The sequence below is a fragment of the Eulemur rufifrons genome, chromosome 30, assembly GCF_041146395.1.
Source record: "Eulemur rufifrons isolate Redbay chromosome 30, OSU_ERuf_1, whole genome shotgun sequence".
NCBI lineage: Eukaryota > Metazoa > Chordata > Mammalia > Primates > Lemuridae > Eulemur > Eulemur rufifrons.
The window spans coordinates 63,371,914-63,394,041 of record NC_091012.1 but is presented as its reverse complement, the minus strand read 5'-3'; the positions used below and the strand labels follow the sequence as shown (position 1 = coordinate 63,394,041).

Sequence of the window (22,128 nt, the reverse complement as noted above, 5' to 3'; positions counted from 1 at the left end):
TATGTTCCAGTAATTCTTTCTAGTATATATATGATGGGGAAAGTTCCATAACCGTTTACGGTGTTTTTTCATTCCCTGGTGGTCAGTGTTTCATGGCCTAATTACCCCATTCCTTAAGACTGAAATAACTGTTCCCTTTTTTTATTTTTCTGCAACCATTTCCTCCTTATTGTTTTTCTGTAACTGCTTTCTCCTTTCTGTTTTTCTGATTTCTATTACCTCTCACTTGTTTTTCTGTCCCTAACAATAGTAGAATAGTTAAATAATTTATATTATATCCATCTCAGATTATTTTACAATCATTAAAAATACTGTTTTAGAAGAATATTTAATGGCATCAAATGTGTACAATATAGTGCTAAGTGAAAAAAATATTTAGTATACAATTTTATGCAAATTTTAGAAGGAGAAAAGGAAGGAAAAAACTGCAGAAAAATTCATCAACTTGTTAGCAGTGGCAATCTCTGGGTAGGTAGGATGCATGAGGTTTGATTTTTCTTCACACCTTTCCATTCTCTCCAAATTCTATATGTTAAGGGTTTATTATCTTTATAATAAGGGCTGTGGCAATGTATATAAAAGTAGCGATCTGACATTTGTATGCCAGATAGATTAGAAGAAGCAGAAAGTTAGGGTGGTAGTGGAAATAGGAAAAAGCAAATCTAAAAGATGTTTTATAAGAAGAAACTCTAGGATATGAAAAAAATTGGATGTAGCAGATAATAGGATTCCTAATATGATCAAAATTAGAATAGATAAGAATTCTACTTGATAGGGAAAGACAATGTTTAGTTTTGGACATAATTGAGAATGATTGACATCTAAGGGCTATTCTTCTATAGGTAGTTGGAAATACAGATGAAGTTTGTTTTCTCCAGTTTTAGTATGTTCTTAAAAATTATGTGGGTTTTTTCTAAGATTTGTGATAATTAAGGTTTTTGACCCATTGAAATTAGTCTAAATTAGATAGGTTTTACTTATTGTGTTCTATATTCATGATATCACTGCTTCATTTTCCTTGAATGCTGCTATATAAAATAACTGATTATGAAATGTTAGCCTGACTTCACCTTGTTTTGCTTTGGACTGGCTCAGAGTTCTCAGTGTTATTACACTTCTTATTCTCAGTTCTTATTACTGTTGAAAACTACTACATTTGAAGAAGTATAGTTATTACCTGATCAATATTAACTGTTTAAATTTTTTTTTCTATGAATTTTAGGCAATGAACATTTTGACTTCAATGCTGCTTCTGTATGCAAAAGAAGAAGAAGCTTTTTGGCTTCTGGTTGCTGTATGTGAAAGAATGTTGCCTGATTATTTTAATCGTCGAATCATTGGTAAAAAAACAAACCAAAAAAAAAAAAACACTCTTCAACATACACTCAGATACAGACACATATTTCTTTTCTAAACAATTTCAGTGTCTCTTATCTATCCAATCACTAGTCAAATAGAAGAACTGATGAAGTATTAGGTTATTAAGTATGAAATGTCCGATTTCCATAAGTACTAAGTTTGACAGTTAATATCTCTGACATTTCACTTTGACACTTCTTGTTTTAATTTTATTGTGAAGGTACATCCCCAGTCTTGCAAACACACAGTTTACTTTGTGATTATCCTTCAAATTTTTTTGGAGCAATGTTTACAAAACCATGGATAAGTAAATAATTTGTATGATTTTCAAATATGAGTTCCATTGTGGAACCAATGCAGCACAGACAGCTCAAAATATCAATGAAGTGTTTTGGAAGGATGTGGCTAATAATGGCTTGAGAAGTTCCGTTCTGGTGATTTTAATCTTGAAAATGAGCCACGTGGGTGACCTGAAACCAAGGTGGATAATGATGAGCTAAAAGCTGTAGTAGAAGCGAATCTGTCTCAACTTACACATGAATTAGCAGCAAGGTTTGATGTTACTATTCCAACAATATTGAAGCATTTGAAACAAATCAGAAAGGTAAAGAAGTTGGATAGATGGGTACCACATGAATTAAAGAAGTGTCAGAAGAGAAATCATCTGGAAGCCTGCCTTTCTTTGTTGTCACGACATAAAGGTGAACCATTTCTACACCGTAGTGTTATGTGTGATGAAAAATGGATTCTGTTTGACGATCTCAAGCATTCAGCACAATGGTTGGATAAAGATGAAGTACCTTAAACATAGTCCAAAACCAAATATTCATCAAAAAAAGCTAATTTTGTCGGTTTGGTGGTCCAGCACTGGTATTATCCACTACAGCTTCATGAAACCTGATCAGTCAATTACAGCAGATGTCTGCTGCAACCAATTGGACAAAATGATGAGGATGTTTGTGATTAAGCAGCCAAGATTGGTCAATAGAGACAGGCCAATCCTCTTGTAAGACAGCGCTCAACCGCATGTTGCACAAGCAACACTGCTCAAACTACAGAAGCTGGACTTAAAAACTCTCTGTCATCCATCGTATTCACCAGACCTTGCACCAACTGACTGCCACTTCTAGGCTTTGGACCACACTTCTTACAAGGAAAAATACTCAGTTCTCAACAAGCTACGGAAAACGCCTTTCATTATTTCATTGCCACTTGCTCACCGGGCTTCTTAACTGCTGGTATAAACAAGCTATCATTAAGATGGCAAAACTGGATTGATAGGCACATACTTTGATTAATTTTATTGCTTCTTGTTTGAGATATAATAAACTATACTTCTGATTCAAAATCGGACATTTCGTATTTAATGACCTAATAGGTTATAATACACAATGCAAGCAATATCAAAATGTCACGTTCACTGACATGCTCAAAAGAAGAGCTTTTTGTACTGAATGTATAGTTGGAAAGATTGTTTAACATGTTGCTTTTTAAAATAAAATACCTGGTCTGTTTCTTAATAAAATGGAAATTTTAAGTTTATAGTCTCTGAAACAATGGTAATTTGAAGTACCTAGAGCTACCAGGGAATTTTAGTAGTTTTCTTGATGGGAGGGAGATTTTAATCAGCTTAAAATCTCCACATTTATATGAATTATTTAGATATTTGCAAGGTTTGAAAGAAGGACAAATTCTTAGTTTTCTAATTGTATAATATTTTCTTTAGTCATCAACTATTTATAGGCCTGTGATCCCTTATCTTAAAACTCATGGATGGTCTCTCCTTTGTACCCTTATAAGCTTTCAGTGTTGTGACTAGATCATTGATTGTACTGTCATTCGTTATTAATGTGGTTTTTTGTTTGTTTGTTTGTTTGTTTTGAGACAGAGTCTCACTCTGTTGCCTGGGCTAGAGTGCTGTGGCATCAGCCTAGCTCACAGCAACCTCAAACTCCTGGGCTTAAGCAATCCTCCTGCCTCAGCCTCCCGTGTACCTGGGACTACAGGCATGCACCACCATGCCTGACTAATTTTTTATTTCTATATATATTTTTAGCTGTCCAGATCATTTCTTTCTATTTTTAGTAGAGACGGGATCTCGCTCTTGCTCAGGCTGGTCTCGAACTCCTGACCTCGAGCAATCCTCCTGCCTCGGCCTCCCAGAGTGCTAGGATTACAGGCGTGAGCCACCGCGCCCGGCCTCATTGGTGTGTTTATCTTGAGTTCTAGATATTAAGTTCTCCGAAGGTGAGACCTTTTTATTAATTGATATATCTCTTGTAGTACCTCCTACAGGTCTCTGAGTGTAATAAAGACTCAATAAATAACCCTTCAAATGAATGTGAATTGTGTTTCTCAAGTCCTAAATATGTGAGACTCTACTAGCAGACATAAAGATGTGTGAAAAATAGAAAAGGCACTGAAGGAGTTCATAATGTAAGGAAGAGAGATGAGATATATCAGCATGCTAATAGAAGTAGGGAGTTGTTGGAAACAAGTCCTTTTGAAAGATGTTTACTGTTAAACTTCTTTTGATATTCTCTAGGTGCCTTGGTGGATCAGGCGGTCTTTGAAGAACTTATCAGGGATCACCTCCCTCAGTTGACAGAGCACATGACTGATATGACATTCTTTTCCTCAGTTTCTCTCTCGTGGTTCCTCACACTTTTTATTAGTGTGCTGCCTATTGAAAGTGCAGTGAATGTGGTGGACTGTTTCTTCTATGATGGAATAAAGGCCATTTTGCAGCTGGGATTGGCAATACTTGACTATAATTTAGACAAACTGCTGACTTGTAAAGATGATGCTGAAGCTGTGACAACTTTAAACAGGTATTGTAAGAATCGTAACATTTAAATCTGGAAAGGATCTGGGAGATTATGTTGTTTGGTCCTCTTATTTTTCAGAGGAAACTGTGCCCTAGAAACTTCAAACAATTTGCCCAAGGTCACAAAGCTAGTTGAGTGAAAGAGCTAAGCCTAAAGTCCAGTCCTCTGTCTCCAAACAGAATATAACCAAAGTAAATCATTACTTTGAAGTGAACCATTAGGTTATTTACATATTTACACTACTATTGTTGATTCAGTATGCTGGGACTTTCATAGTATCAACTTGAGTTATAAAGTGTTTCTGTGTAAAAGTAATTTGGGTGGGGGAAAGAGTAGTTAATAATGTTAAATATCCAGTAGGGGAAATTGTTTTGGTTTCCATGTGGTTTCAGTCAGGGAGATTGAATTTTATTTTCTTATTTTTAAAAAAAATATTTTTAATTATGGGTGCATAACAGTTGTATATATTTATGGGGCACATGTGTTGTTTTGATATAGCCATACAATGTATAATAATCAAATTAGGGTAAGTGGAATATGCATCAACCTCAAGCATTTATCATTTGTTTGTGTTAGGAACATTCCAATTCTACTCTTTAGTTATTTTAAAGTATACCATAACTTACTGTTGACTATACTCACTTTGTTGTGCTATCAAATATTGTTAATTCTGTCTAACTGTATTTTTGTACCTATTAACTATCCCCACTTTATCCCCCCTCCCCAGGGTAGGGGAACTTTGTTTTCCTAGTGGCTTTTGTATGAATGTTCTTTTGTATTGGAGCATGTGTGTTTTGTGTGTGTGTATGTGTATGCACATGTTCGTATATGTTGAATGAATATTTGAATGGGCAGCTATTGTAATGCTACATCAAATCCCATGATGTACAGAATAAAATACACATACCTCACTCTGGCATTCAGAACTCTGTGATAAGGCCTCAATGTACCTTTCTTAACTTATTTCCCCTTATGTGCCTCTATACATCCTATATTCCATTCTTACTGGGCTATGTGGTATATGCTGAGTACTCTCTGAGCCTATTTGCTTCCTTCATGCCCTCCTCCCCCACCCCAAAATGATTTCTTCACTATCCCATTCCCCCCACCCATTTCTTCCTAATTCCCAACCATCTATGAGTTCCACTTCTTCGTAAGACCTTCCCTTGTCCTCTTAGTTGAAACTAACCTCTAACTAACTAGGGAGAAATTAACTGTCATTTTCCCTGCTTTAATAATTTTAATTCCACTAATTCTTGTATTACTATCACTTTGGATAGGTTCTTTGACAATGTCACTAATAAGGATAGCCCATTGCCTTCAAGTGTTCAGCAGGGTTCAAATGTGAGTGATGAAAAAAGCAGTCATATTAGAGTGGATATTACAGATTTGATTAGAGAGTCAAATGAGGTAAGTATTTTTATACCATAAATATATTACATAGCATATTTAAAATGACTGATACCATAGTTATATCTCTAACAGTATATTAAGAGTAAGATGATAACACAAGTAAAGATACAATTTAAAATGCAACTTCACTTTAAAAATGAAGTTCTGTGAACTAATCCTAGGTTGTATAACCTCTTCTTCCCCAATTCGCTTTTTATTAAATAAAACTAAATTAGTTTGCTTTCATAAATAATGACCACTTTTAAATATCTCTCACTGTATAAAAAGGTAAATTATTTTCTCTTCCTATTAATCTCTTCTTAAAGACTAAGAATTTTACCAATGTTCTTGTACTTAGTCTAGACCCTTAGTAGATGGAATTATCTGCAGTGAATATATATCAAAACTGAAACGTGGGAGGTGAAAATTCACAAAATCACTGAACAAGTCAGGAAAATAGCTAGAAATAGAACCAAGGCCTCCAAGAATTGAGTCTGATGAATTGAATTGTAAGAGGAGAAGTGGATGTTTATTATAAATGAGTATCCACTGAAATTGTATTTCTTGCAGAAATATGGTAATATTCGCTATGAAGATATACATAGTATGCGCTGTCGAAATAGGTTGTATGTGATACAGACCCTAGAGGAAACAACAAAGCAGAATGTGGTGAGTATGCATCCATTGGGGTAAAGCCAGGTGGACTAACTTCCTTTTCTTTAATTTCTTTTAGAAATTATTCTGTGTGAATAAAATGAAAAGATCTAAACTTTTGAGCTAGATTCTTGCCAAGGTTTAGTTTATTGTAAATTTTTTGAGAGGAAATAAATTATTTTCTTCTGGTTGAATTATGTTGCTTTCTCCAACATGTTTTGTGTTATTTGACCTTCAATAGCATTGCAATGCAGTATTGAATGCTATGATGTAGGCATTTAAGCATAACATTTGTGATGTGCTGCATCAATAAGAACAGATGATCTATGTGGTAATCAATGCTGCTAAAAATATTATCCTTGGACACCTAAGGTAAAGTGAAAAAGGATATAAAATAGTGTGTTTTAAGTACTTGGCTTTTTAGTATATGGATGGCTCTATAAGAAGCTGTTAATATTGGTTGCCTCTGCTGAGTAGGAAAATAGATCGCTGGTCAGAATGGAGAGGGTTTTACTTTGCTTTTTATATTCTTCTGTACTGTTTGAGCTTTTATCATGAGTGTATGTTGTTTTTGTAAACTTACTTACTTAAAGGCCAGGTCCTCAGAGATATAAATCTGGGAACATTAACATTTCTGAAGATTCCAGGTTTAGATTTCAATTAAATAATTCAGTGATGTTACTGTGACATAGTTAGCATAGAGCCCCCTTTAGTTTTTATGTATATTAACCTAAAAAAATTACTGAAGCAATGCATGCCCATTTTAAATAATGCAAGCATTACAAAAAACGTAAAATGTAAAGGTTCCCCACCCCAGGGGTAACCATCTTAAAATAATTTGGCATATATCCTTCCAGATCATTTTTCTATGTGTCTGCACACATAAATGTGTATGGATGGGCATATAGTTTTTGAAATGAGATCATACCACTTGGTTCTGTAACTTTTTTCACTCAGAAATATATCATGGTCATTGTGTATCAATACTCTTCTTAATGCACCATAGGGTACCATAGTATAGATATCCTATAATTTATTTAACTATTCCCTGTTAACATACTTTTAATGTCTTCCCTTTTTTCTCCTCTTACAAATAATACTTTATGTAAACATCCTTGCATATATAGTCTTTGTAAGAGTATTTCTATAAGGTAGATTCCTGGAGGTGGAAGCTGGGTAAAAGGATATGCCCATTTAAAATTTGACAGGTCCTGCCAAATTATCCTCCAAAAGATCTGTACTAAATTTTAATCCAACCAACAGTGTATTAGAATGCCCTTTTCCCCACACTGTCACTAATACCAGATATTAAAAATATTTAATTTGTGTCAATTTGCTAGATTAAAAAATCAAATCTCATTTTGGTGATCATATATTTTTCTTTTTTTGAGACAGGGTCTCTCTCTGTCACCCAGGCTAGAGTGCAGTGGCACCATCATAGCTCACTGCAACTTCAAACTGCTGGGCTCAAGCAATTCTCCTGCCTCAGCCTTCTGAGTAGCTGGGACTACAGGCATGCGTCACCACACCCAGCTAATTTTTCTATTTTTTTGTAGAGATGTCATCTCACTCTTCCTCAGGCTGGTCTCGAACTCCTGGCCTCAAGCAATCCTTCCACCTCAGCCTCCCAGAGTGCTAGGATTACAGGTGTGAGCCACTGCACCTGGCCATTGATCATAAATGTTCATTAGCCTTTTTCATTTCTTCTGAATTGCCTGGTCATAGCCTTTGCCCATTTTTCTACAAGATTGTTTTTTCTTATTTATTTATTTATTTATTTATTTTGAGACAGAGTCTCACTTTGTTGCCCAGGCTAGAGTGCCATGGCGTCAGCCTAGCTCACAGCAACCTCAAACTCCTGGGCTCAAGCAATCCTCCTGCCTCAGCCTCCCGAGTAGCTGGGACTACAGGCATGCGCCACCATGCCCGGCTAACATTTTCTATACATTTTTAGTTGTCCAGCTAATTTCTTTCTATTTTTAGTAGAGGCGGGGTCTTGCTCTTGCTCAGGCTGGTCTCAAACTCCTGACCACGAGCGATCCTCCTGCCTCGGCCTCCCAGAGTGTGAGGATTACAGGCGTGAGCCACCACGCCTGGCCTTTTTCTTATTGATTTTTGGGAGCTCTTTGAATACTAGTGGTATTAACTCTTTGTCAGTTATATTTGTGGCCTAATATTTCCTCCTAGTCTTGTTGTTTCTTTCATTTTCTTCATGGCATCTTTCAGAATATACAAGTTACAAATTTTTATGTAGTTGAGTCTTTTTTTTCTTTCATAGTGTCTGGGTTTCATATCAAACTTAAGGCTTTCCCTATTTAAAATTATATAAATTATAAAAATACTTTCTCATATTGGCTTATAGTACTAGTATTGCTTTTTTAACATTTAAAACTTTGATACATCTAGAGTATATTTTTTGTTTATGATGTGAGACAGGGTTCTAATGTTATTTTTTCCCAACCAAAATCACCCATCGTCTGAAAACCATTTATTAAATAGTCTATTCTTACTGTACTCTACTTTTTTCATATACTAAATTCTTATATACATACATGGGCTTTATTTCTGGACTTTCTTTTTTTGTTACTACAACAGTACTACACTGTTTTAATTACTGTAGCTTTGTCCATTTTGAAATCTGGTAAGGCTTTTAAAATTCCTTTTAATATCCGTTTTAATGATCTATCTTTTTGAATGTCCTTTAGTAAGCATTTATAATTTTCATCATGTAGGTCTTATACATTTCTTATTGGGTCTTTTTTACACCTGTGTATTTTATGGTTTTGCTGCTAATATGAATGAGATCATTTTTCCTTTACATTTTCTAATTGTTATTGCTGTGTACGTAAAAGCTATTGATGTATGTTTTTTTTCTGAGTGGCCACGTTACTGACTGCCATTAATTGTAATAGTTTTTCTGTTTACTTTCTCAAATTTTCTGAATAGATAAGCATATCATTTCCAGTCTTAGAATTTTTACCCTTCCTAATATTTATACCTCTTTTCTTTTTGTGTGTGTTAAATTGCATTTGATAGGATGTTCAGAGAAGTATAAAAGAACAATAATAGAAACAGGTTTTCCTTGTCTTATTCCTGAATTTAATAGGAATACCTCTAGTATTTTATTGTAGTTAATTTCTGAATGATGTCCTTTATCAAACTAAGGAAGTTTTATTCAGTTTCTAGGTTAAGAGTTTTTGGACACTTTTTTAAAAATCAAGATTGAGTGTTAACTTTGATCAAATGACTTTTCCATATCTTGAGATTATGTTTTTCTACTTTATTAATTTAAATTTTATTAAAGAATTCCTTACATTACACTTCTATTTTATTCTTGAAACAAATTCTATTCAGTCATTTATCCTAATCCTATTTTAGATGTATTTAATCCTATTTAGATGTATTATTCTTTGAATATTCTGCTTTAATAATTTTGCTAAATAGATTCTTTGCATCTTTGTTAAAGTGACATTGGTTTAAAGTTTTCTTCAAATTATCTGTTACCTGAAGGTTTGAGAAAACAAACCTTTAAAGCCATCTCGGTCTGCTGTCTTTGGATTTGCTGCCTAGAAAATATCTGATTTCCGTTTCAGTTCTGTCTATTCAATTTTTTTTTCTTTTTCTTTTTCTTTTTTTTGCTTTTCTGAGTCAATTTTGGTCTTTTTTTTTTTTTTTTTTTTTTTTGTGAGACAGAGTCTTACTCTGTTGCCCAGGCTAGAGTGCCGTGGCGTCAGCCTAGCTCACAGCAACCTCAAACTCCTGGGCTCAAGCGATCCTCCTGCCTCAGCCTCCCAAGTAGCTGGGACTACAGGCATGTGCCACCATGCCCGGCTAATTTTTCTATATATATATATTTTTTAGCTGTCCATATAATTTCTTTCTATTTTTAGTAGAGACGGGGTCTCGCTCTTGCTCAGGCTGGTCTCAAACTCCTGAGCTCAAACAATCTGCCCACCTCGGCCTCCCAGAGTGCTAGGATTACAGGCGTGAGCCACCGTGCTCAGCCAATTTTGGTCATTTATATTTTCTTATAGAATTAACTATTGTGTTTAGATTTTTATATATATTGGTATAAAGTTTATGGAATTCATTCAACAAATATTTAATGATTCCTTCTATATTCTGGGTACTTTTAATGACCTCTTTAGCCACGTTTATGTTATCCTTTTCTTCTCAATGATTTTTGTGACTTCTTTTATCTCGCTTGCCAGAGATTTGTCTATTTTATTTATTTTTTCAATTAACCAACTCTTCTACTTATTAAATTTACTGAATTTTTTTAACGTTTCTCCTGTTTCATTAATTCTAGCTTTTTCTTTACCTTTGCTTTTAAATTTCTTAAATACCATAATGATTGTACCATTAGTGTTTATTCTTCATAGAGTAGGATGGAATTACATATTTTCTAAGCTTATTACTTCTTGGGTTATGTTTTTTGGCACAAAGAGGGAATGTATATCTGCCATTGCCTTTGAAGTATTTAATGACAACCTCACATGATGGCTTGACACATTGCTTATGTGACAAGAGAGACTTAGAATGGAATGAGTCTTAGAATGCTGTTACTTATATTTATAGACATTAAGTGGCTGTCCTTTGGTAGTGATTTCTGGATACGAAGAGATGAATGTCAAAGTATGTATCAGAGTAGAATTGAACTGTAGTTCATGTACAACTTTTTAAAAGAGTAAAAATAGATGCATTTACCTTGAGTATTCCTTTAAAAAGTCAAAAGAAAAATATTTTCTTCTGTCAGAGGGAGACCCTGACAGAATTTCTATACTGAAGTGTTAAATTCAAAATTCTAAATTGTTTTTATCTTTTTAAAGTTGCGTGTTGTGTCACAAGATGTGAAATTGAGCCTTCATGAATTGGATGAACTTTATGTCATCTTTAAGGTACTGCTGTTCTTTAAATAAAAATAATGCCCTTTTAGCAGAATTGTATCACAACCACTCTTAAATATTTTTATCTTTATTTTAGCATACATGTTTTAAAAAAATCTTCCAAAATTACTTTTTTTCTGATTTAATGACTTTCCCTTTTTTATTTGTTTTTAATAGAAAGAGCTGTTTTTATCTTGTTATTGGTGTTTGAGTTGTCCGGTACTGAAGCACCATGACCCCAGTCTGCCATATTTGGAACAGTATCAGATTGACTGCCAGCAGTTCAGAGCGTTGTATCACTTGTTGAGTCCCTGGGCTCATTCTGCAAACAGAGATTCACTAGCTTTGTGGACATTCAGATTGTTGGATGAAAACTCTGACTGCCTTATAAACTTCAAAGAATTCTCCTCTGCAATTGGTAGGATGATGTCCAATAATTTTTTAAGCAAAAAATAAAGGTGCTCCTATAAATATTTAGCACTGCCTATTATTTGCCAGTTTAGTCAGATTATATCACCCTGGGTTACATTACTTCCAGCTTTAGTAATAAATGGGCCTTTCCTGTGTTTGTTGCTAAATCTGAGTATATTGATCACATTTTGCCCCAACTCTTTCAGAAAAGCAAGCTGTTAGATATGGATGTTTTAAGAGTTAATACAAAGGAAGAGAATATCTAGATTTCCCCACACTCATATGCATGGATGCCATAGAAGGACTTTCCCCTTCAGTAAAAATCCAACCACGTATCCTAGAAAAGTGGCAGAGAAATACTCAACAAATAAGGTGTACCTACAGATAGTCAATATGTTGTACCTGTAGATGTTGTTCCTTTGCTTTTAAAGATACCCCAGCATGCTTTCTTATCAGGGATTGCTCCTTAAAGAGCATTTCTCTCCTCAAATGAGGTAGAAGGCCTCATTCAAAGGAAAAAAACAATCTGCGTTTGGGGGAAAGGAGATAGACTGGATAGCATTTTATCACTTTGGTAAAGAGCATTTTGCTTATACATTTAAAAAAGAGAATCTGGCTGACTGGGTGGTTGTTTAACTGTTAGCTTAAGTAACAGAAGGTTTCTGAATTCTAATTCCTGGCTAATATCTTTATCTTAATTAATCTCTATTACTGGAATTGGTTGAATGTTCTTTGGATACATGATTATTTGCAATTGAATTTTATTGAACAGACATAATGTACAATGGAAGTTTTACTGAGAAGCTCAAGCTGCTTTTTAAGCTTCATATTCCTCCAGGTAAGAGTTTAACAGTCTTTAATGATATACAGCAGAAATGGATTCCATTTTAACAAGTATTACAGCTATTCCATTTTAACATACTTTTCAATATGATGTGAGGTCACTGCTTCATTGTGGTCCTCAAATCATATTACCACTACTTTTGCTGATATAGATGCAGTGAAATCTATGGAAGAGATTCTGTGTAACAGATGAGTCTTTAACTTTCCTTCCTGTTAGTGGCCAATTAATTTAATGATAAATAGTTTGTATATAAGGATTACATATCATTTGAATATGATATGTAATTTGAATATGATGTGTAATTTGAATATTGGTATAATGTGGAATTTTTGTTGTTACTAGGATAGAAATTAACTTTAGACAAACTGCCAAACTTGCAAAATTCTATAAATTATTCAGAAAAATGGGACCAGACATCAGGGATATTAAATATTTGGAAAAGGAAGCAAAATAAAAGCTACCATTTATTGTGCACTTGCTCTGTCAAGACAATTACTTTACATGTATTCTTTTATTTAATCCTCACAGTATCCCTAAAAGGTGGTATTATCCTTCCAATTTTGATGATAAGGAAAGTGAGAGTTAGAAAGATTAAATTATTTGCTCAAGATCACATAGCTAATAAATTGCATAGCTGGGATTCAAACTGAGGTCTAGCTGATTCCAAGGTTCACAATTTTTTCTATTCTACCATACCCTCAAAGTTACTACACCATTCTAGATTATTTTTTTCCCACTGACCTTAAAAGGTTGCCTTTCAAAGGCCTGAGCCCTACTTTGATAAAACAGGCTTTCGACTGAAGGAACATTGCAAAAATCACCTTTTAGCTTAGGTGTTTGAAGTGCAAACAGCACTTCATAATTTATCTAAAGCTACACATGGGATCCCTTTTAAACTCTTCTCAGGATAGCCAGGAAACATTATTTACCAGACCAACAGGCTAAAATCATCTTTAAACCTTCACATACTCAAATCACAAACACAGCATTAAAAACAAAAGACAGGCTGGGCGCGGTGGCTCACGCCTGTAATCCTAACACTCTGGGAGGCCGAGGCGGGCGGATCATTTGAGCTCAGGCGTTCGAGACTAGCTTGAGCAAGAGTGAGACCCCCGTCTCTACTAAAAATTGAAAGAAATTATATGGACAACTAAAAATATATAGAAAAAATTAGCCGGGCATGGTGGCACATGCCTGTAGTCCCAGCTACTCGGGAGGCTGAGGCAGAAGGATTGCTTGAGCCCAGGAGTTTGAGGTTGCTGTGAAGTAGGCTGACGCCACGACACTCTATCGTGGGCAACAGAGCGAGACTCAGTCTCAAAAAAAAAAAAAAAAGATAAACCACTTAATAATTTAAATTATAAAAGTTTACATTGTCAAGTCAGGTTGCTGTTAGAATGTTTAATATTGTCATTGAATATGCTTTTAATAGATCAAAAAGAGGAAAGGCCTGTACTCATTAAAGCATAGGTAGAAAGTAAAACAGTGCATTCAACTTCATGTTTTTCTTATTATTGAGGAAGTTTAAATGGCAGAGGTCGCATTTTCAGAGATTTCCAATGCTACATTTTCTTATTTCAACTTGTAATGGCTCTCGGAAAATAATTAAAAGACATGTAGGAGAATAATAAAACTCAAAGTGATCAAGCACTCTTTTTGTTATTTACCATACAGTAGAGTAGCACTCCTTCCACATTTCTTCACTTATGTCTCTCTTATACAGAAATCCTTTCTTTAACTCCCTGCTCCCAGATTTACTTGACCCATTATGAACCCCATCTCTGTACCTCATTGTCACTAAATGTAATTTGGGTTATATGTTTTCAGCTTACACTGAAGTGAAATCTAAGGACCCTTCAAAAGGAGATGAACTTTCCAAGGAAGAATTACTTTATTTCAGTCAACTCCATGGTAAATATCTGTTTTAAAGTTTAACTGTTTTGATAATTAGTCACCCATAGAGATCTTCCTGGCTTAGATATCTTTACCCAGCTACCACTAGTAAAATTTGGGTTCATTTTACCATATACTTTTATACTACAATAGCACTTAGCATAGTTCATAAATATTGGACTGATTAACCAAAGTCATTTTAGGGCTTTGATTTATAAAATTTCTTATTTTTCGGAAAAATCAAAAAGAAAATGTATTTTGTTTCTAAGTATGTTGCAGAAATTTCTGAAAGGTATCAGACCATTTTCATGCTTGATAAAATACAGTGAAGACAATAGAATCTTTGATGATTAAAGGTCATGGCTATTATTCAAATAGTGAATACCTATTATAAATCACTGTAGGTGTAGGAGACAGGAATGAGTCTGTCACCAAGACATAATTTAAAGTGATATGAGCTTATTTTTATGTCTTTTGCTTCATTTTCATAAATATGCAATGTCTTATAAAGGGATAAATCCTGATTAATGTATGTTGTGCTTACTATATGTTAAAGTGTTTGGACATTAGATTTGAAGAGACCTCACAAATCACCTAGTCAAGTTCCTTCATTTTTTAGATAAAGGCACTAAGGCCCAGAGAGAAGTGACTTGTGCAAGGTTTCACAATGAGTTATTGCCACAGTCAGGGCTTGTAGCTCAGTCTTCTGACTTCCGATGTGTTTTTATTTTCCTGATAATAAAATAATGCAATTTTATTTGAAGAAAGTCACAAAGAAGAAAATACTACCCAGAAATAAATACTTAATATTTTGTTTACTTCCTTCTAGGATTTTTTTAAATGTGGATTTTCCCCCAGTGTTCTTTTTACTAAGAAAGTTTTTGAGTACTTTGTCTTCTAATGATAGGAGGTCAGGTCAGCTAAAATTGGTTTGCTGAATTGAAGAAAATAACATGCTTTTATTATTATTAAAGTAAAATATTATTTTATTTTCAAATGTATTTGTTCTATCTTTTACAAAATGCAATTGCCCTCTTTTCCTCTAGTTTCCAAGCCTGCAAATGAGAAGGAAGCAGAATCAGTAAAAAACAGCCCTGAAAAAGGTACTATGATCTAGGGATATAATTTAGTTTATTAAGTTATTGTTTTTGTGAATAAGGATAACTACAAAGGAGATAAAAGTGGATTCTTTTTAAAGGTGATTGATTTGTCCTGAGAGCTTTTTAAGTTCCTTTGTGTTAATTTAATAATGTATTCTTTTTTTCTCTTGATACTTAAGTCTTAGAAGTTATAGAAAATATAGTAGTAAATGACCTATATTCATTGAATTTTATTATTTTTAAGTATTTTTAATTCCAAAAGTAATAGATAATTCTTGTAAAAGAAATTCAGATAGTACATAAGTCCTTCTATCTTCACTCAACACCACCCAGAAGTAAAGGCTGAGAATATTTTTGTCTATACCCTTTCCAGACCTGTTGCTATGTGTACATAAACATGTAGACATCTCTTTTTTAAAAAAAAAAAAGAAAGAAACATTCCATAATATTATTCTATAATTTGCTTTTATGATTTTACAATATATCATGGACATCTTTTCATGTCAGTATATTTGGATCTACCTTATTCTTTTTAATGGGTGCAGAGTATTTCATTCTTTGGTTGTACCATAATTTATTTCAGTAACTAGCCCAATACTGGTGGGCATGTAGGTTGTTTCCGATTATTTTTTCTGCAAAGTGTACTGTAAAAAAAATTATATTTTAGGATAATTTTACAAATATTTCTTTAGCATAGGGTAAATACATAGAAGTGTGGGAGTGCTGAATCAAATAGTATGCACATTTAATATTTTGATAGAGGATATCAAATTTGCTCTTCAGAAGCCCATCAGTCTTTTTATATTTTTGGAAAACATTTAGTTGGAAAAAATAATCAGTTGCTGAAAATCTTTGTTTTCTTTTTTTTAAGAGACAGGGTCTCTCTCTGTTGCCCAGGCTAGAGTGCAGTGATGTGATCATAGCTTACAGCAACCTCAAACTCCTGGGCTCAAGCAATCCTCCTGCCTCAGCCTCCAGAATAGTTGTGACTACAGGCACCTGCCACCACGCCTGGCTAATTGTTTTTATTTTTTGTAGAGACAGGGTCTCACTATGTTACCCAGGCTGGTCTTGAACTCCTGGGTTGAAGCAATCCTCCTGCCTTGGCCTCCCAAAGTTCTGAGATTACAGGCATGAGCCACCATGCCTGACCTTGAAGATCTATTTAAATATAACAACTTCCCCAGTGTTTCCACTCAGTTTTCAAAGTATCTTAAATAATTATTTAAAAAGTCATGTTAATATCATCTTGATTAAGCTCTTTAAAGCAATGAATGAATAAGTAGTGTTTTGAATCTTTGAAAAAGAGCCACTATGGGCCGGGCGCGGTGGCTCACGCCTGTAATCCTAGCACTCTGGGAGGCCGAGGTGGGCGGATCGTTTGAGCTCAGGAGTTCGAGACCAGCCTGAGCAAGAGCGAGACCCCATCTCTACTAAAAATAGAAAGAAATTATATGGACAGCTAAAAATATATATAGAAAAAATTAGCCGGGCATGGTGGTGCATGCCTGTAGTCCCAGCTACTCGGGAGGCTGAGACAGGAGGATCGCTTGAGCTCAGGAGTTTGAGGTTGCTGTGAGCTAGGCTGACGCCACGGCACTCACTCTAGCCTGGGCAACAGAGTGAGACTCTGTCTCAAAAAAAAAAAAAAAAAGAAAAAGAGCCACTATGGACCACTTTAGTACAGTATCTGCATATTAAGAAGATAATGTAGAAGTTTTGTTAAACTTAGTTGTATTTATGAGAATGACTACATGGAATTTGCATTGTCAAGTCAGGGTGTGCTGTTTTAATAGAAATATGTCCTTTCTCCGTCTCTCCCCATACCTTCCCTAGTCCCTAATCTTCCCAAAGTAAAAGTTTTAGTCTAAATGGAAATGGGGAAAGTACTGTAAGAGCCAGTACATGAAATAAAAGGTAAAATAAGATCATTTCATAGCTTAAAAGAGATTGAAGCTTATATCTAAGTGAAATATCTTTTAATCATAACTATTCTTTTTGAGATTTGGGAAAATATAGTAGGCTGTTTATTACGAAATGGTTTTACTTCTCTCATTCAGGCAAAGGAAAAATTGATATTCAAGCATATCTAAGTCAATGGCAAGATGAGCTGTTGAAAAAAGAAGAAAACATTAAGGATTTACCAAGAATGAATCAGGTATAGTGTTTTCAAAGAAAAAGTTCTAGGTTCTTGCTTTTTTTGTTTGAATGTGGGTGTAGCCAACTCTAAAATAGCTAGTGTGCTATTAAAAAAATAGTTAAATAATCTATGTATCATCTCTGTAAGTTTCAAATGAGTGCAGAAGAGTGGGAACACATTTTTTAATGATATTTTACTTTAAACACTTAAAGGCATCTAGTGTTTCAGATAATTCCTCTGCTATGACATTTGTACGTATAGAAGAAAATGTATATATAACATATTTCCAGCTTTATTGGAAATGTTCATTTATTCAGTAAACATTTTTTAAGTGCCTCCTAGATGCCAAGCCAGCTATGTACTGGGAACAAGAAATTACTGAGATAAGTCACATCCTAGTTCCTAATGATCTTATAGTTGAACCTGCTCAGCCAACGCTAATAACTGCTATTGACACAATTTTAAATTCACCTCTTTCTTATACACTGTCCAGTCAGAATATGTTCTTATTTTTTTTTTTAATTAAAATCTGGTTGGTACAGATACTGAGGATCCCAAGAACTTTACCAGAATGAGAAGTATCAAATAACTTAGTATTTCTCAATAGACTATGTAATTTGACAATCGAATAAGTACTTTTTAAAATGAGTCAGTATTATATCTTTATTATAAAATTATTATAAATGAACAGAACTGTAGACTAGGGAAGAAAGAAATAAAACTTAAACATTTGTTGTAATATATTATTATGAGGCATACCCTTTGTATTTGCTTTTTGTTTACAGATAAACATTTCTGGTAGGATGATTGACTTATAGGACTCGTGTTGGAATCACTTTTTAAAATTGACAGATATCTTCCTGGAATGTCTACGGATTATCTAGCGGCAATTAGCAGACAAAGCAGTTTGTCTCTCCACTTAGGCCCCACCTCAGCCTTTAAAAAAAGACACATGTCCAAATGTGTTCCTTGGAACTATCTTGTACTACTAGATAGGTCCCAGGTCATTTTTTCCCTAAATTTAATTCATCCTAGCTGAGCTACCCATTCGAATCATTTGAGATCGAGTAGAACTCATTCTTAATCATTCTGTTAAGATGGGTTAATGAATTAATGATTTACATGTACAGAAATATGGGGCTTTGCCTAATTAAAAGTACCCCCTCACATTGAAGTAATGCTGGCAGGCACTGCTATTAGGCAATAAATGAGAGGACTTAAATTAAATTTTCTTCCATGGTTCATAGTCATCTTTCTGGAACCAAGATTTATTTGGGGACTAAATCATCAGTTCTTATAACATCTAAGGTGAAGGTTACATGGTACAATTCTATGTGGAAGACTAATCACTTCTTAGTTCTCTTTATATTCTCTATGTCTAATATTCAAATGTGATATTTCCAACTTGTGTCTTCTAGTCACAATTTATTCAGTTTTCAAAGACCCTCTATAACTTATTTCACGAGGACCCTGAAGAAGAGTCATTATATCAAGCCATTGCTGTCGTAACCAGCCTTCTGCTTAGAATGGAAGAAGTTGGAAGAAAACTGCATAGCCCTACATCATCAGCCAAAGGATTGTCTGGTACAGTCTGTGCTTCTGGAGGACCCAGTGAGAGGAAAACAGAGAGCCACTTGGAGAAAGATCCCTCCTCTCCTAAGGCGGAACCTCAGTGGTCATTTGCATTTGAACAGATTCTTGCATCTCTCTTGAATGAACCAGCTTTCGTGAGGTTTTTTGAGAAACCCATAGATGTGAAAGCCAAGCTAGAAAATGCAAAAACCTCTCAGTTAAGGTATAGAACCAAGATGTAAATCTCTTAACAGGACTTGGTTATCATAGACAAGTTTACCAAGATTCCTATAGCTATCAGCTTGATTCCTGGGAGTAGAGCTCAGGGATTTATCTTGTTATCAATGTGTTTGAAGGCCAAAAAAAAAAAAAAAAAAATCCAGAAGCACAATGCATCATTCCTTTATGATGATCTCAAATTTTGATATTCTCAAATACAAATATACTTTTTTATATTTCACAAGATATGCAATATCAGGGGAATATGCAAATGCTACCACCAGAGGGCACCAGCATATCACTTTTAGTAAGGAAATTACTAGCTTGTTTTGCTTTTTACATATGAATTACTGATGATTTTGAAAAGATGGTGTTATGTTTGAGTGTTAGTGATGCTGTTATTTCAGATTGCTTCAGTCTTACTAGAATGCTTTAGAAAACTGGGCTCTTAGATCTAGAGCCTTAATTATCTAGATTGGGACCATTTGGGACACTCATTTTCAAGTTATTTAACTGAAATACTGTTAAGTTTTTAAAGTTAATCTCATTCAGTCTTCTAGTGATAATTTTTTGAATAACTTATGCATTCTTCCTACCTGAGTGGTTCAGAAGCTACGAACTCACACTGCTGCTAACTCGGATACTGATAAAAGCAAATCAAGAACTCTAAACTCTAGGCTGATATAAGGAAAAATAATATTGGATTTGGATTTAAGCTAGATAAAGCCAGCCTTCTGAGAAGAGTTAAGAAACAGTTCAATTAACTGTATAGGTCTCTCATTAGACTGAGAAATTATTAGAAATTCTTCTGAGAACTGCTGTTTGTAGCATTTTTCTCACACTAGCTTATGTCTGCTTTGGTTCTAGCTTTAGGTTTTAGATTTTCACCAGTCATGTTTTAATTTACATTAGATAGTAAAGAATAGTTACACTAAGACTGAATTAATTGTATTAGTCTGGGAAGCACATCAAGTGTACTTGTGTGTAATGATTGCCAAGGTCATGTATAGAATTGCTGGCGTCTATCTAAAAAGCTTTGACTATCTGATTTAGATGCGTGATTTCTATATTCTTTATGCTGCTTATATTTCAGTCATTATAATGACAGTCCATTTAGAGATAATGGGCTTTGTTAGCACTTTAAAACAAACCAACCACACTTGTCCACTTCTGTGCTGTTTCTGACAAGAACAATTTATTAATCAATTGACTTAGGAAATTGGAGGAGAAATCATCCATTGGCGCTTCTTTCTTCACAAAAGACTTTGGTCTTAAGCCATTTGACTTTTCTAAATGTGAAACAATGGAGGGACAGACCTCCTTCAGAGTGATCCAGGAAGTCTCCCTTTCTGGAAAAGAATTGGTACAGTCAGCCTTTGGCAAGAATCCACTGTGAACAAAGCCTAACACAGAGGGCTTCATCATCATAGAATATGTTACTTTCAGAAAAGTTAAAGAATTTTCAAGTTGAGTCTTTGAAAATTTCATAAATTGAGTTTAGCTAAACACTTAATATTAGTGTCTTTTAAATGATTCGATTAGTCTTGTCTTTTCAAGGATATTACCACTTAAAGAGATAGTTGGTAAATAAGCATCCATGCTTTTGCTCCAAAATGATTTGCTGAAATATGTTCGCATTTTAGAGTTTAATTCATAGTTTATATGAAAACTATCACACATCTGCTATTATGCAATGATTATTAAATTACACTACAGTAGCTCTAGAAAGACACACAGTCTGTGCTTATATACAAAAGCACTACTATACACACTTTGTTGAATATTTTGCCAATTGTATTTACAAAGAAAGATACTTTCTTAAGAGCATATGTTATTAATATTTGATATGATTTTAAAGTCAGAATAGTGAAGATTACTATATTTTAGCCTAGATTAATTAAAATTGAATACTTAGATTCTTGAGTTGCAAAAAGATTATAAATGCAAAGTAAAAAGACAAACATTTATTTTCTGAGTCTGCAGGAGAAGCAAGCTGAACATTATAGTTTTATAGCTGCTGCCTTGTTAAGCAAATGGGTTGTTCTTAATATTAAAATCTTATGTAATTGTTTCAAACTGAACCAGTGCATTATACCTTATACATTAAATATGTTTACTTGTCTTTATAAAAATAAATATTATAAATATATATTAAATGTGAAAAATAGTTTACTTTAAGATGTGAATATTATTTACTATGATGTCTTTTTATTTATACTTAATAGCACTTGAGGACTTCCCTCCTGTATTAGTTAGGATTCAGTTGCAGAGAACAAAATTCACTCTCATTATTTCAGGCAGGAAAAGATTTATTATTGGATATTAAATGGCTTACATAATTATCAGGAGGACTGACTAAACTGAGCTTTCAAGAACAACTTTCAAAGCCATACCACTACCAGGCCACCAAAGGAGTCGCTAACTCTTCAATGATTAGAAAACTGCTACTTCCTACTGCCGTAATAAAAAGCCATCACTACTGCTGTTACCTCTTGAACCTTGCTCCATCTGCTGTGATTTATATCATCAGCAAAATAGATGCCACGCACCCTTGCCTCTCAGTACCCACAAGCTAGTGACTAAATTGCGATAGAACAGCCAGACATCTTCACAAGCATGTTTAATAGCAGGAATGGCAGAAGCATAGCCTCCCTTGCTTCTGTCATTCATGTCTCACATGTATGCTTCTAATTGGCCTATTATAAATCCAGAATCCTAGTTACAAAGGAATCTGGCAAATGTACTTTTAGCTTTTTAGCCTCTGCAGTACAGGAAGGTGCACTAAGAGGGTGGAAAGCACATTGAACAGTGTGTTTGTTTTCTATTGCTA

General features: G+C 34.3%; 1 protein-coding gene across 1 annotated transcript in view; it reads left to right on the top strand.

The window, feature by feature from the left end:
- Positions 1-19,434, top strand: part of TBC1D8B (TBC1 domain family member 8B) — a 64,868-nt gene extending 45,434 nt beyond the window's left edge. Inside the window, exons 11-21 of the mRNA XM_069463239.1 lie at positions 1,223-1,340; positions 3,905-4,190; positions 5,468-5,597; positions 6,150-6,248; positions 11,063-11,131; positions 11,297-11,537; positions 12,303-12,368; positions 14,202-14,285; positions 15,314-15,370; positions 17,428-17,525; positions 18,926-19,434. Of these exons, the coding sequence (XP_069319340.1) occupies positions 1,223-1,340; positions 3,905-4,190; positions 5,468-5,597; positions 6,150-6,248; positions 11,063-11,131; positions 11,297-11,537; positions 12,303-12,368; positions 14,202-14,285; positions 15,314-15,370; positions 17,428-17,525; positions 18,926-19,321 (1,644 nt within the window). The 3' untranslated portion in view covers positions 19,322-19,434. The remainder of the gene's footprint in view (positions 1-1,222; positions 1,341-3,904; positions 4,191-5,467; positions 5,598-6,149; positions 6,249-11,062; positions 11,132-11,296; positions 11,538-12,302; positions 12,369-14,201; positions 14,286-15,313; positions 15,371-17,427; positions 17,526-18,925) is intronic.
- Positions 19,435-22,128: the final 2,694 nt, after the last annotated feature.